Source organism: Citrus clementina, unplaced genomic scaffold (genome assembly GCF_000493195.1).
Source record: "Citrus clementina cultivar Clemenules unplaced genomic scaffold, Citrus_clementina_v1.0 scaffold_9, whole genome shotgun sequence".
NCBI lineage: Eukaryota > Viridiplantae > Streptophyta > Magnoliopsida > Sapindales > Rutaceae > Citrus > Citrus x clementina.
The window spans coordinates 22,709,842-22,725,541 of record NW_006261964.1 but is presented as its reverse complement, the minus strand read 5'-3'; the positions used below and the strand labels follow the sequence as shown (position 1 = coordinate 22,725,541).

Sequence of the window (15,700 nt, the reverse complement as noted above, 5' to 3'; positions counted from 1 at the left end):
TCTGCTGTTGTGGGGTTCACCTCCAAGGTCATAACGAACCAACGATTGCGGAATTATATACGTGGAGTGAAAAATGATAATATTTTGGTTGCATAATTGTTATTGAGCTAAAAAGTTAAAAAAAAAAATGATGGGCCTAGATATTTAAAGGCCCGCCTGAACCTACTTAACAGCAGCCGCCCCGGCTAAGCCTAGGCCTGTTTACCACCCCTATCAGCTTTTGTATATTTTCTTTTATTCTTTAAAAAACAAAATATTAAGTGCTTAAGCCTAACATTACCGCTACTGCTCTGGATTATTAATAATTTTTATAAGATTGAGGGGTTGTTTATATTTTTGTTTGAATTCTTAATTTGGCTTAATTTAAGATGTATTGATCTTTTAACTTGTTTGTTTTTGTATCCAAAGTCTTATTATAAGACATTTTTCATCTAAATGAAAAAAAAAATTCTTGACTTTTATCGGAATGATAAAATGTCTAAATAAAAAATTAATTTTTTCTTACAAATATCCTCATTAAATGTAATTATTTCCCACCTAGCTATTATGTAAAACCTAATAACCCTTTGATTTTTTTTTCTAATCAAAATGATTTTTTTAAATTAACATAATTTAGATGTCATATTAGAATTTTTCTTAATCTCAACTTTTACTTTGTATCAAGTACTTAATATACTTTTAATTTGAATTTTTAGGCAAATTCTTTTATTACCGAATAACAATTTCTTTTCTATGTATAAATATTATGTTAAATTGTAAAAAATAATGTTATCAAAATTATTTTTTATAACATATAAAATCTATTGTACTAGATAGCACCGTAAATACATAACTATTTGAATTTTAGGTATACACAATACTTTCAAGGTCATAGGTGTAAAAATATTATATTTAAGATGTTTTAAGTTTATAAAAATAAACAACTTACCACTTACACTAAGACATAAAAAAATAAGAAACAAACATACTATTCAGACATATGCATTAAACCTATTCGAACCTTAGTAACATTTAGACCCATTCAAAATTAAAAAAATAAACAAATGTTATCTTAATGTTTTAATTATATTATTTCTAACTTTGGAATGTATTTTTGGGATGTACAAATTTAAAGTCCCCCAAGGATAATTTTTGGAGGCTTAAAAATGATTTTTAAATAATAAAAACTAATTTTGTTTATTTGGTAAAAAAAAATTTCGAAATCATTTTTTGCAAACTCATTATATCTTACAGCTGATTTTGAAAAATAGGGAAAGAGTAATGATGTAGGATGGTTGCATGAAATGGGTAGAGTTCCTTTTAGAAACTTATAACTTGGGCTAGAGATGTCTGTTATGGGTGTATAATATATCGTTTCAAAGCTTGCGACGAGATGAACTAAAATCAAAATAGTTTATGCAATTTTGCTCTATGCTTTGAGCTGAAAATTCTGCTTTTTTGTTAACTTTTTAGCTTCAAGTTATTTTTCTTTTTTACTTGTTATTTTCAGGATTTGTGTCTTTTTTCTAGATATCCGATTTAGGTATCTTTTTGTTTTCGTTTTCTTGTTTAGACTAAGAGAATTTTATTATAAAACAATATTTTAGATTGCCTATTTGGTAAATTCGCAATATTTAGGGATATAATAAAAGGGGTCCAACGCCCTAATTTTGTTTATTCAAACTTTTTTTTGAATAAATGAAAGCTATGATAGTGAGGAGCATGATGTTAGCTGCCTAGTGGTCAGACTTTGCGATGGTGTGTTGTAAAATCCAACTTGAAGCGACATCAATTTATGGTGATGTGGCTTACAATTTTGGGGTTGTTATGCGATGGTTCTCGACTGAATCCAAATGGTGGCACTAGAAATTTGTTTGGCAGCTTGGGGGAGACATATATATATATATATATATATATATATATAAGATGTTTGTGTCTATCCACATGTTGAAGATATGCTTAATGTTACAGAAAAAAAGGTACAATTTATTATTGATTTAAAGTTTCAACGTAACAATTTGTGCGATAATGTGCATGATGTTTCTTTGGAAGACAAGACAAGCATTAAAGATGATGAGATTATTGAGTCATATGAGATTTTTAAAGAAGAAGTACAACCTACTCTTAATTTGAGAATTAAGCCTAATAGTAGGATCGAGGTTGTGCAACAGAATAAAGTTGAAGAAGTTGAAATGATCATTATGGTTCTATCTATTTACATTGAAGATAAGAAGGTTGTGGTTAGGAGTGTTCAGAATCCAATCTAATCCGCTCAATTCGTAGAAATCTGATCCATAAAAATCCAATCCTTGGATTGTTGGATTGGATTGAAAATTTGATAATCCGTAATCAGTGGATTGGATATGGATTTACTTCTGTAAATCGGCAAAAAAAAAAAGAAGTATTTATTTAATTAAAAAGAAAACTTGCAAATATAGCATTAGTACTTACTAGTAAATAAATAAGTTAAAATATATTTACATTAACACTATATTATATCTTATCCGATAATAATATAAATAAACAAATATAGCTTCCCAAATAGTTAATTTTCATGTACTAATCTAAACAAATAATTTTTTTTGTTATATTTTGAAACTTTAAATGTATTTTCTAGCTTTATTTAAACAATTAATTTATTTAAATTTTATTTAATTTTAAATTTGATCGGTAGTAAAATTATTTTTATATTAATTTTATTTATTTATTTAGTTTGTAGATTGGACATAATTAAAAATTTTTAATTCGTAAACCAATTCACAAACTGGTGGATTAGGTCAAATCTGCATTCAATTTGCAGACATATGGACTAGATTTGGATTGAATTTCACCAATCTGTGGATTGGATTGAATTGAAAATTTATAATCCGTAAAATCTTAGATCAGATATGAATTGATGTCCAATCCGTAAAATCTGATCCGCAAACACCCCTAGTTGTGGTTAAAAAAGATTTGATTGAAAAGGTAAAATTTGTTAGAGAGCACATTGAGCGACCATGTAAGAAGGGTAAGAATTATTTGATCATTATTCATTCATGGGAGTCTTCATTGCCTCGAAAAAATACAAGCAAAGGAAACTAATGAAGAATGGATTCTTTAAAGTTTCGAGAAAGATTGATAAGGAAGGCAACAAGTTCGAATTACAAAATGGCTTGCTCTTACATTACAAGTTTCATCCTCCAAAATGTATCCAAACATGAGGACGAGTTTCTTTCAAGAGAGGGAGACTGATGTAGGACTTTGTTTTAAGATTTTAAAACTTTATTTAAGGTCTTTGATATTTCCTGTATTAATTATAGTTTCTTTCAAGAGAGGGGGATTGATGTAGAACTTTGTTTTAAGATTTTAAAACTTTATTTAAGGTCTTTGATATTTCCGGTGTTAATTATACTCAATTATGATATGTGTTTTAGTCTTTCATTTATCTTATAACTGTGATTTATTTTTCCTTTTTTTAGGAGAAAATCTCAGTTTTTATTGATTTAACTTCAACAGTAACAAAATGAGTTGGACTGGAAAGTCATTTGTCCAAATTCCAGGATTTTCAAATTCTAAGGCCACCTTAGCTATGGAATGAGCCATTACATTGCATTTCCTAGGAACATGTTGGATAGAGAAATAATTCTGATTCTGTAGCTTTGCCTGGATTTCCTCAATGTTCTAGCATATCTCAGTCATACTACTCCTTTTACCCATAGAGAGCTCCACCACCTCTTTGCAGTCTGATTCGATTATTAAAGGCATGCAATTTGTATGTTGAGCCACTTGAATTTCGAAAATCACTGCTTCAGCCTCCATGTTTGCCACATTTCTTTTAAAAAGGACCTTCTGCACTGCTGCAGCAACTATCTCACCCTTTGAGTTTTTAATTACTACCCCCAATCCTGCTTTTGACTGAGAAACTTTGATAGTTGCGTCCACATTCACTTTGTATTTGTTAGCTAAAGGGGGCTCCTATTTTTGCTGGCTATTCTTATGATTCGTCGGACCTTGAGCACTTGGACCTTTAATTCATCTGTAAGACTCCACAACAGCTTCTACTTTTGCTACTATCACTGTTGGATCTTCTTTCTTCCCTTCTATTACAGAGCAATTTCTTGCATACCAAACAGCCCAGTAAATCGTAATTATTTGCTCCACATATTTGTTCTTTCTCTTTTTTGCCAACTCTTGCAATACGCTTAACATGTCCTGATGAGCCATCTGTTTGATGTCTTCATGAAACTCTGTCAATTTCCACACTTTACGAGCATCCTTACACTCCATTAAAGCATGGAAAACATCTTCACTTTTACAACAACATCTCTGGCAAACTGGAGTCCTTACCACTTTTTTCTTCTATAAGTTGTTTGATGTTGGTAGCATGTTTCGAGCAGCTCTCCACATAAAAGATTTTCATTTTCTTTAGGATGTCTGCAGCCCAAATAACTCTCCACTGGGTTTTGAAAATATCTGAGTAGCTTGGAAGACCTGGGAATTTCAATCTTCCTGCCACCTGATGCCCACTTTTAACTGTATAATTACCATGCTTGTCAAATTGCCAAATCAATGCATTTTGCCGTGGATTTCGAGGAAGAGGAGTTCTCAAAATCCTTTCTGCAGCCGCACTTGAAAAGTGATGAGCAACCATGTCCTCCCTCCACTGATTATCCCCATCAATAAAATCAGCCACCAGTGCATTAAGTTGCAAACCAGACTATTTGATTTCTCTAGAGAGCTCCATGTTCTGGATCTAATTGTTGTTCAAAACAGGCACCCGCATCCCATTCCCTATCCTCCATCGAACTCCATTATGCAATACTTGCCAGCCTCATAAAATGCTTCTCCAAACAAAAGAGGGGCTCAACCATAGCTTTGCCTTCATAAATCCTGTGTGTTTGAAGTATTTAGCTTTCAAAATTTTCGCCATTAGAGATTCAGGATTTTGCAAAATTCTCCACCTCTGCTTGGCTATTAAAGCTTGATTGAAACTTGAGAAATCTCTGAACCCCATTCCACCTCTTGTCTTGGCATGACACATTCGTTCCCATTTTGCCCAGTGGATGTAGCCTTGAGTTTTGGAGAACCCCCACCAAAATCTTACAATGGCTCTTTCAATGTCTTCACAGAGAGTTTGAGGAATCTTGAATACATTCATTGCATATGCTGGAACAGCTTGCACTATGACATTTATAAGGACTTATTTTCCCCCACGTGAGAATTTTTTACTTTGCCAGCTGGATAACTTATTCAAGACTCTTAGCTTTATGTCATTGAAAAATCTGATCTTACTTTTCCCCACCATAGATGGTAAGCCAAGATATTTCTTATGCTTTGAAACCACATTTAGCCCAAAGATGCTTTTAATCTCCTCCATTTGACTTTGGTTTGCCCCTGAGCTAAAAAACATGGATGACTTATCTTAGTTAATAATCTGGCCTGATGCAGCTGCATAATCATCAAAGATTTGCTTCAAATTTCTGCAATCAATGGTTGATGCCCTTATAAACACCAAACTATCATCCGCAAATAGCAAATGAGTGACTGACAGTTCTCTATTAAACTTCAGCCCAAGTATTTGACCTATGTTTTTTGCGTGCAGCAACATATTCGAAAAAATTTATGCACACATGGTGAAGATATAAGGCGAGAGAGGACAACCTTGCCTTAAACCTCTTTCCACCACTTCCATATCTTTAATCCAGTTGCCATTTTCATCTTCCAAACCCCTTATTCTGTTTTTCTCCTTTCTTAATGAAGCTTTTGAGTGGAAATACTACGTATTCTTGTCTCACTCTCTCAGCCAATCTGCCCTCGATTGTTGCTTCTAAAAAATTTCTTCATCAAGGAGGATATTGTCAATCTAGTTTTCTATTCTTCTAACTTCCTCCCCACTTTTAAGATGGCTGCAATTGCTCTTTAACTCATTGAGCTTGTTGATTAACTCCTCTAGCTTTCTTTTCCTCCATCCGAATTCCTCCCTACTCCAAATCTTCAGCCTAGCTAAAGAGACTTTTGAGATCTTCCTGAACATTTCAATTGGATTGCTGCCGCTCTAACAACTCTCTTCTTCATATTCATTCTTGATAATTTCCTTACACCTCTCATAAGGACTTCACATATCTTCATAGTGGCATCTGTGGGAAGTTCTCTTTGCATCTATTTCTTTCTCTCTTTTTTCCAAAACCTCCAATATAATAGGATTATGATCTGAGCTCTAAGAGATTAGGTTCACAGCTGCCTTGTCTTGAAAATGGTTTCTCCAGCTGCCGTTTCCCAAAAATATGTCTAGCTTCTCTTCAATTATATTTTCACCAAACCTCCTGTTTAACCATGTGTAAAAATAGTCTATGTTCCCTAAATCGGTTAGATTACAGTCCCTTATTGCTTCCCAAAAATCATTTACCATGCACCCTGTCTTTTCCCCCTAGCTTCTCGTTTAGATTTAAAACTTCATTAAAGTCTCCAAAGCATAACCATGGCAAGGAAGAGATGGCAGCTAACCTTCTTAAGAGGTCCCAAGTAAATCTTTTCTGATCTGATTCCAGATGGGCATACACCTCCATACACCTCCAGTTACTTCCAGTTTCGTTGTAAACCACTGCATCTACATGATGTTTGCTATACGATTTAGTCTCCACATTTATCTCAGAAGTCCACATCATGGCCAAGCCATCCCCTAATCCCTCTCTACTAACAACAATCAGTTTTGGAACCTTAATTCATTTGCTCTCTCTTGCATTTATTTTGTCGTCATCCCAGCCACCGCCGATATCTCATTATCCACATTATGAAATTCCACTATGTTTCCACTTCTATCATTCTCAAAAGTCAAACGACCAGCTACTGTCTTAGCTTCCAGGTGCTGTGCTACTATTTTGATTTTTGGTGGGCTATTTAGCTTACTCTTTTTGGGCTTAGGACTTTCCCAATCCATTGAGCTGCTAGGCCTTTTTGCTTTTGTGATGCCTTCCTTTATTCCCATCATTTCTACCACATTGCAGGCTTGATACTTCCACTTCTTTTTTCTGGGCCTTGTTTTTCCGTGCTAGGCCCACTCTCATTGCTTTCAATTTCGGATTCCATCAGAATTTGAGGCCCATCAGTTTTTTGTTTACAGCTCAGCTCATCCAGAACTCTCATCATTTCCTCCCTTTCCCGCTCAAAATTTCTCACTCTTCCTGAAAACCCATCATTTCTATTTTTATTTTGACTTTGCTCATTTCCTTCCCGTTGTTTTTCTTTCCCGCCCATAATTTCGTTCTTCCCAAGCACCTCCCATCGGTTTATGGCATCATTTACTGACCTTTTGCATACCGTACAACTATCACCTGGTTCTCTATGTTCTATGACCTCTTGCATTAATTGCACCTCACATACCCTCTGAATTTTTCCCATTTGTTTACTCCCATTATCCATACCCAAATTTAGTCAGGTCTGGATCACATCATCATCTCTACCCGATTCTCCATATATGTATTACTTCTCCTCTGTTTGGCTTCTACTTGGTTCATTCTTTGTTGGCGTTGAGAAGCATGTTTGAACTTTGCTGGGTTCTGAATCCCATCTTTCTCTCCTTCTGCTCTGTTTTATTCTTTCGGATATAGTGATTGCCTTCAACCATGGGCCATATGGAAGTTCATCCTTTGATTGTGACTTGTAATGGACACATTCCCTATATTGATGCCCTATTCTCCCACAACAAAAACAGAAATCGGGCAGTCGTTCATACATTACTCTCATAGGAATGTCTTATTCCTCTTCCCCTTCTTGTTCTAATTCTATCAACTTTTTCAGAGGCTTGGGGATGTCTACCGAGATCCTCATTCTTAGAAATTGTTCAAAACACTCCCCAGTAGCATCTGTATTTACTTCTTCCACTTTTCCAACCACCTCTCCTAATTCCATAGTCATCTCCTTTGACATGCACATAATAGATACATCATGAATTTGAACCCAAAACGATACATCACTAAATTTCTATTTTTTGACGTCCTTTATTCCAACTAGTTCCGTGAGTGCAATAAGGGCTCTATCGAAATGCCAAGGGCCTCCCATTATAATGCTTCTCTTATCATTTTCAGAACCAAATTTGAACATAAAAACATACTTTCTATTTTGACTTCCCGTGAAGTTTTCCATACCTTTTGCATTGCAGTTTTCATACCTTCAATGCTCACCCCCTTGTATGGAGTACCTTCCCAATCAAACACCCTACTATAATATTCTCTCCTCTGGCCTTCATTTTGCTTCTGAACGCAACTCTCCCTTCTTCATCTTCGCTTAACTTGATAGCTCTACATCTTTTAATTAATTCTTCTGGATCCATATGATTGAACTCAGTAATGTAATCAAGAGAATTAAAAAACACTCAACCACCCACCCGAGAGTGATACAATTAGAGTCATGACGACTCTACTACTCCTCTCATTCCTATTTGTTTTAAGAGAAAACTCTTGAAGAGAGAGACGTTGCCTTTGGATATAGCTTATTAAATTATTGAAAAAAGATCACATTTATTTTTCCTTTTTAAGTTAACTTATAAGTAAATATGTATATTCTATTATAAATAGAAAGTAAGGATGACAAAATAGCTTAGGCTAGCCCAAGCTCTGACTAGCATGACCCAACTCCATAGGCCTTTAGTCTGGCCCTCTACATGAGGGCTTAGATGAGACCTTATGGAAAAAAAACTTAGGCAAGATCGTGTCCTTTAATCTTTTAAAAAATAAATTTATAAATTAAAATTTGAAAAATAATAGAGAGATAAAAAAACTTAAATTCCTAATTCATAATCAATAATGATTAAAAAACCCTAAAATTACAATAATAAAGCCTTTTTTAAATGTTGATTAATTAAGAAGGTGCTTGAATTAAGTTTCTAAGCTTTTATTTGCTTTATTTATTCTTTTATTTTGAAATATATATTTTCTTTCATTCATTATTAATTATAATAACTTGTTGATTATTAACTTGTTTTAAGTTTATAACAATTAAAAAATTAAAAAAAAAAAAGTGAAAGCTCAAGCCCGACCCAGATCTGCAATGCGCCTGACCCAGGACAGTCCTTACGCTTCCTTCAAAATGGATTTGCCATCCATAATAGAGAAAACTTGTTATTATTTTCATAACTTTAACTTTTTTATTAATAAAAAAAACTCTTTTAAATTTTCTATGGGATTATCTATGAAAATATCTTTTCTAAAGTCTTTTATATTAGACCGTCATCTTATCTTGCATAAGGTGTCATAAAAATTTTTATTGAGTTATTTAGATTCAAAAGTTATCTAATCATGCTTTAATTAGAACACGAGCATGATTAGAGCATGAGCTAATTGCATGACCTTGGTCCAGTATACAATGATATCTAATATTTATCTATCCTATCAATTCAGCTTCTGCTACCTCGCTCCATCTAGTATCTTTTCAAAATTTAATTTTAAAAATCAATTTTATACTTAATACAATTCTATATATATCCTCACATATATTATAAGAATCCAAAATTATTCTTATTAATTATGAATAAAATTGTTAACTTTAGAGAAGTTATTATTATTCTAATCAATTATATTAAGATGAAAAATAAAAAATAAAATTAATAACATAAAATATTTATTTTAATTATCAATTATTATATTATACAATAAAAAAATTATATATTTATTAAATATGCAAATAAATTTTATTTATCATTCAATTTAATCATTTATATTCTTACTATACTTTAACAATAAAATTTATTCAACACATGGGATAGTTTTAAAAATTCACACTATTTTTTAAAATAAATAATTTTTTTATAACTGATTTTTTTCATACCGACCTTATATTATTTTTAAAGGTACTACCTTTATCCCTAATTTTATTCTGAGTAAAGCCAATAGGATTATGCCACGTATCTTAACACGCCTGACGCCCCAAATTCGCAATCACACCCTGAAACAAAAACCCCTGATACACATGCGATCCAACATACAAGCAACACAAACGATGGAAGTGTGAGAATCTGAAAATTTTGAGGGGTCAAAAAAAAAAAAGATGGGAAGTTCATGTCCGCCATCGGACGATCTTTCGGTGATGGTATTGGCGTCAGATTTGGGGATAGATGCACGTCCTTTCTTATCAAAACAACAAGACACAGAAATTGAAGAACAAGAACAAGAACAGTGGCACGATTGTGCCCAATATCTCTCGCCAGATGAAGACTTCTCTGATCTCGATTCTCTTCAATTCTTTTGCCTCCAGGGTTTTGATAAATCTGGAAATCGCATTTTCCGCCTCGTTGGAAAGTATTTTCCCGGTAACCAAACACCCTCCTCTTCTCGGGTATATATTATTATCCGATTGTGTTTTTTTTTTTAAAAAAGAAATTGGGCAGTCAAGTTCGTAAATTATTTACTTTATTTTTTTCTGCTTCCTTCCGCTGATATGGGTAGTGAGGTGATATATTTATGCTTCTTTTTTTTTTTTTTAAGTTCATAGTTTCTGCATTCATAATTAAGTAAAAGCACAACATATATAAACTACTCTATATCTTCGATTCAATATTCAGATAAGCTCATCTTTTTGTACTGTTTATAAGATTGGGAGGGTGTTGGGTCAATCATAAACCCCTTATTGCAAGCAAAGTTCATGGACAAGTTCCGTACTTGTTGACTTACGAGCACGTGTAGTACTCACCCCTATCTCTATAGAGGCTTATGCACTCTACTCAACCGTCTACTAACGAGCATAGAGCAAGCGAGTGAAGCCGCTAAGCCTACTCTTATTGCTTACCTTCTTGTGTTATAAGGCATGGTTGGCATTGTTACAGTGTTGAAATATTTATTTCAAATGTTTTTCCACTATTTAGTATCAGATGACCTTTTAGATCCTGCCCATTTAGTTATAAATGGGTTATTAATGTGGATTATCTATTTACGGTATTCTTGTGGTTATTAATTTCATTATTTTATTGACTACTCTTAATATGATTCTCTTGTTAGAGTTGCCCGATATATTCAGTCTTAGTCTTAGTGTTGTTGTTATCCACTGATTTACTGTTTGCATTGTTATTGTCTCTATAGTTTACTCCACGAATTTATCAGTTAAAACTGCTATATTGCTGGTCCAAGTATGCCAGCAATGCCCCTCCCCCCCTCTCGCTTTGTATGTATCTGCGTTATAGTAGCTCAAATGACCAATGCACTGTGTTTGTGCTTCGCTTTTTGGTTATATGGAAAGGATGTTGCATTGTACTTGTCTTATCTGGGTTGAACTAAACCTTGTCTGGGTTTATTTGATATCCTTCTAATCTGCTCGTTTCTTTAATGATGTGCAGCTCCAGTTGTCGGTGGGGAGCGATTGAAGAAGTATATATTTCACAAAATTTGCAGCGAGTTGCCGGATGGGCCATTCTGCATTGTTTACATGCATACTTGTGTGCAAAAGGAGGACAACTATCCTGGCTTCACCATCTTGAGATGGATTTATGAAGAACTTCCCTCAAGAATTAAGAATAGGCTTCAAATCATGTACTTTATTCATCCTGGACTGTGGTCAAGGCTAGCCTTTGCCACTGTTGGCCGATTCTTCTTAAGTGGAGGGTGAGTGCTTTTTAAATTTTAAGTATTTGTAGGACTTGAAATTTACAATGAACAATATGAAACTGTGTTCTAGACTGTTGTAGTTATCAATTATTCCTCTATCAATTAATGGGGTTCCTTTGAAGCGTTGAGGAAGAATTTACAGTGGCTGTTAGAGTTTTTATGTGACCTTTGTAGTGTTTCTTGGACTAAAGGCTATTCTGTTTCACAGCTCAATGATCAACCATTGTTGTAGTGGTTCCTTGTGAAGTTACTGAATATATGACAACAAGAAGCTTCCAGACAGTGTGTTTGATTGAGTGTTTTATGATTGGTGCTATATTTCAGCTCAGCAGGTTATCAGATAGATCTCCTATATTGGAAAAATATTTTAGAAATACTTTCTTAGCTATAATAAATAAGAGAATTGCTGCATTTTTTGCAAAAAGGAATATAGACCTGAAGCATGGAATTGGCAATATTCTGTATTGCCCTTTTATATTTATTTTATTTATTGCTATCACTAATTTTTTTTCTCTTTTGCCCCTTTGCCTGGCCAGATTTTAAAGGAAGGCTATAATTTCATAGTATAACCATGTGGCGACCAGAAGGAATTTTTTAGTTGTGGAAAAATGAGCTTCTCGATATATATGTTTTATACTTTCCATAGATATATATATTTGTATTTTTCAGTGAAAAATTGGACATTTTTAATTAATAATCTCTTATTTTGGGTGAATTATTGAACAAGGTCTTTATCTTTGCAGTTTGTACTGGAAAATCAAGTATGTTAGCCGTCTTCAGTATCTCTGGAGTGACATAAAGAAGGGGGAGACTGAGATCCCTGAATTTGTGCAAAATCATGATAATGTTCTTGAGCACAGACCGCTGACAGATTATGGTATTGAACCAGATCATCTGCATTTACCTGAGGTGCCCAACATGGCATACTCATTTGGAAGGCATGACGGGAACTGGGGATCGAGGGAATTTATGAGATAGTCCTGGTTTCGTGTAGGCAGCTTCCCCAATTGATTTTAGATCAAAGTATTGTCAGTTGGGTTCAGTTGTGGTGATGCAAATACAAGCGATGTACATAGTATTACTAATGTGGTCTTTCCTGTGGTTTCTGTTTGTGAGCAGAACTTGTTTACTTGTTTAAGTTTTGCAATTATGTATTGTAATCCTGAAAGTGTTATTGTGTACGCTCTATACAGCAATATATATAAATCCTTTGGTCACCTAGTTGAGATATACATCACATGGTCATACACTTTCTTCTGCAACTAGAAGTTGCAGATTCATTAGAATTTGTCCATTCCATTTCTTTCATTTCCCTTATATATGAATTTTAGATAATCAATTTTTTGTTGGCTGTTTGTATTGTTAGGTAAGCTAAGATATTTCTATAGGATTACTTTCATATTTTATGAGAAGATTGTTGCCTTGGAAATCGGCATCAAATGGTCCTCGTTTCTTCTTGTTGGATAGTGTTGACAGTACTTTCTTTGTAGAGTACTTCTGATAGACTGAATTGGTAGTGAGGCTGATCAACAATTTTTGGAGTTTCTTCAGCAAACGTAGGGTGGAGAATTTTGGGAGTTTCTTCAGCAGATATGGGCTGATAAGCAATTTGCTTCTATGAGACTAATTGCAAGAGCTGATGCTGTTAGTTTTGGTTTCTAACATACCATTTTAGTTTTAAATAAACAGCATTTTCCCTGCGCTCTGCTCATGTGCCATATAAAAATTAACACGCGAGCCAGACGGGGTTCTAGGAGCATGTTGTGGCATTGAACAGCAAATGCGCCAAGGCCATGGTACGGTTTTATTTTCTTGACATGCTAACCATTCTGTTCTTGATGGAGAAATCATTATCATGTGCCTACAACTCTCTTACATCTGTATTAATTATCGTTTGTTCAGAAATTGAATGAGTATTTAATAGGCTTGTTCCAGCTTTTATTGAGCAAGTAAATATGTTGAACATGTACAATTAATCAGTGCACTCTATATGGCAAGAATCTTGTTTGATATTGGGTAATATAAATCAACCTCCCATATTGGACATTCATATTCTCCTCGTTTTAGGATTCATTTAGGTTAACTTCATACTGAAACAGAAATTACAACCCCCCCCCCCCTCCAAAAAAGAAAAAAAGTTTGTGATTGTTTTTGCAGAGGGAGATGGGTTGCAACAAATCAAAGAACAATGTTGGAGTTGAATTGGGAAACAGGAAGTCTTCAAACAAGGATAAGGATAAAGGTTAGTTCTCAGAACCCATTACTTTTATTGTGATTTTTTATCAGAAAAAGTTTTAACAAGTTTTAGAATCTTAAATAGAGAATACAAAAAGAGTTGTATTTGCAGCGGTTGTTTGTATTAACAATTAGCGTCTGGGAATAATTTCAGGCGTGCAACAAAGCAATATTCTGAGTAATGCAATGAAAACGGGGGCGGCCAAAGAAAAGATCACAAAGCGTGTTCGATTTGAGGAGGCAATTCCAGATAATGAGAAGCTTATTGGCATGAACATGAACACGAACGTGAACAAGAAGGTTGCTGAATCAGAAGATGAAGCTTATTTTTCTGCAGAAGATGACATTGGTCTAAAGAAGGAAAAGGCCCCGAAATCCAAGCATGCTCACAAAAATTGATTTCATTTTCCTATTTTGATTCGCAGTGCTTATTAATATTAATGTCTTTTTATGAGGTCCCATTATTATTATTGCTATTAATGTAATCAAGCAAGCAAATACAGGAAATTGTTATTGGTTTTGAAATGAATTTAAGTTTCGTAAGCATTATCCCCAAAAACTTTGGCATTGGGTAGAAAAAGAAAATCAATCATTTACCAACCGTTTCCATTTGCTATTACATTTTTGTCATAATTGATCTCTGATGGACAAAATAGTCCGTTTCTCATACTGTTGAGAAATTTCCTGAGTCCCGACTCCCAATGGACGATAGAAAAACGTTGCTTATTAGATTATCGATTGAGTACATAAATTTGTCGTTTCTTTAAATCTTTCTTCCCACAAAATTATGAATTAAGAACTCTCGTTATCTTAGTTTTTCGAGTTTTTAAAGTCATATGCTACATGTACATTATTGATAGTGTAGACATTTGAATCTTGTTCAAGAAAAAATTTGGATGATGGGAGAATCTTAATTCCAAAATTATGGTGTAATAATTTTTTGGGTTCTTCTATGATGCTGTAATTTTTTTACAGCATCAATAATGTGTTTAATTGTGTACCATTAGATTTAATCAATGGTACACAATATTTATAGTAAAAAAAAAATGGTAATCGATTAACAAATGTGTAAGAGGTGGAAAATTTTGTAAAATACCTATGATCATCCTTAAAGTTTGAAACAATTTCACTTAAATAGCATATTTTATTTAAAATTATTTTTCAATCCTCCTTTAAATTTGAAATGTGATAATCTTTTTTAAATAAATCTTTCAAAATCTATTACCAGGAAGTATAAAATATAATGGTAGGTTATTTAACACAAACCAAATAAATAAGTTGCAATTGCAAAATTTATATATGATATAATAGTAATAAATAACACAACTAAGTACATATACTTACGTAAATGTCATAATTACATCAATAAACTCATTATTGAGATTGCTTGTAACATAAAAATTACTTGATCACACATGTTTTGATAAAATTTAATATCGTATATTAAAATACTCATTATTTTATATAATATTAAGGGCCATTGTATAATTGATCATGAAGAATGTATTATTTTTAATACCTATTTAACATACTTATTCTATAAACTTTATATTTATCTTACAATTAATATCCTTTCATGATAGGAATTTTAAGTTTTATAAGCCTATATATTTTCATTTTATTTTCAAATATCACTTATTAATTTCATAAAAGTTAAATCTAATATATATTCCTAATGAGCTTTAGTTTATGAATTGTGAAATATTATTTTATTGATATCCTTTGATTGTAATTATAAAATTTTGTTATTAAGAGTCATTACTTTTGTTATGATAATTAATAGTGACAATAAATAAAATATTACCTCCAATAATATTTACGTGAGAAAAAAAGTAAAAGAAAATCATTTATATTTTTAGATTTTTATTGACATGGTAGGAAATTATCTTAGCCTTATAAAATTTAACTTTCATAAG

General features: G+C 33.0%; 2 protein-coding genes across 2 annotated transcripts; both read left to right on the top strand.

The window, feature by feature from the left end:
* Positions 1–9,918: 9,918 nt before the first annotated feature.
* Positions 9,919–12,800, top strand: LOC18031936 (protein GDAP2 homolog). The gene is made up of 3 exons (XM_006421207.2): positions 9,919–10,261; positions 11,282–11,546; positions 12,293–12,800. The coding sequence occupies exons 1-3, from the start codon at positions 10,000–10,002 to the stop codon at positions 12,525–12,527; spliced, it is 762 nt and encodes a 253-aa protein (XP_006421270.1). The 5' UTR covers positions 9,919–9,999; the 3' UTR covers positions 12,528–12,800.
* Positions 12,801–13,692: 892 nt separating this feature from the next.
* LOC112100808 lies at positions 13,693–14,282 on the top strand. The gene is made up of 2 exons (XM_024190647.1): positions 13,693–13,791; positions 13,939–14,282. The coding sequence occupies exons 1-2, from the start codon at positions 13,713–13,715 to the stop codon at positions 14,181–14,183; spliced, it is 324 nt and encodes a 107-aa protein (XP_024046415.1). The 5' UTR covers positions 13,693–13,712; the 3' UTR covers positions 14,184–14,282.
* The last annotated feature ends 1,418 nt before the right edge of the window (positions 14,283–15,700 follow it).

Coding starts and splice junctions, on each gene's coding strand:
- LOC18031936 (XM_006421207.2), top strand. CDS start 10,000: ATGGGAAGTTCATGTCCGCCATCGGACGATCTTTCGGTGATGGTATTG. Junction 10,262..11,281: donor CGTTGGAAAGTATTTTCCCG/GTAACCAAACAC, acceptor AATGATGTGCAG/CTCCAGTTGTCGGTGGGGAG. Junction 11,547..12,292: donor CGATTCTTCTTAAGTGGAGG/GTGAGTGCTTTT, acceptor TTATCTTTGCAG/TTTGTACTGGAAAATCAAGT.
- LOC112100808 (XM_024190647.1), top strand. CDS start 13,713: ATGGGTTGCAACAAATCAAAGAACAATGTTGGAGTTGAATTGGGAAAC. Junction 13,792..13,938: donor AAACAAGGATAAGGATAAAG/GTTAGTTCTCAG, acceptor GAATAATTTCAG/GCGTGCAACAAAGCAATATT.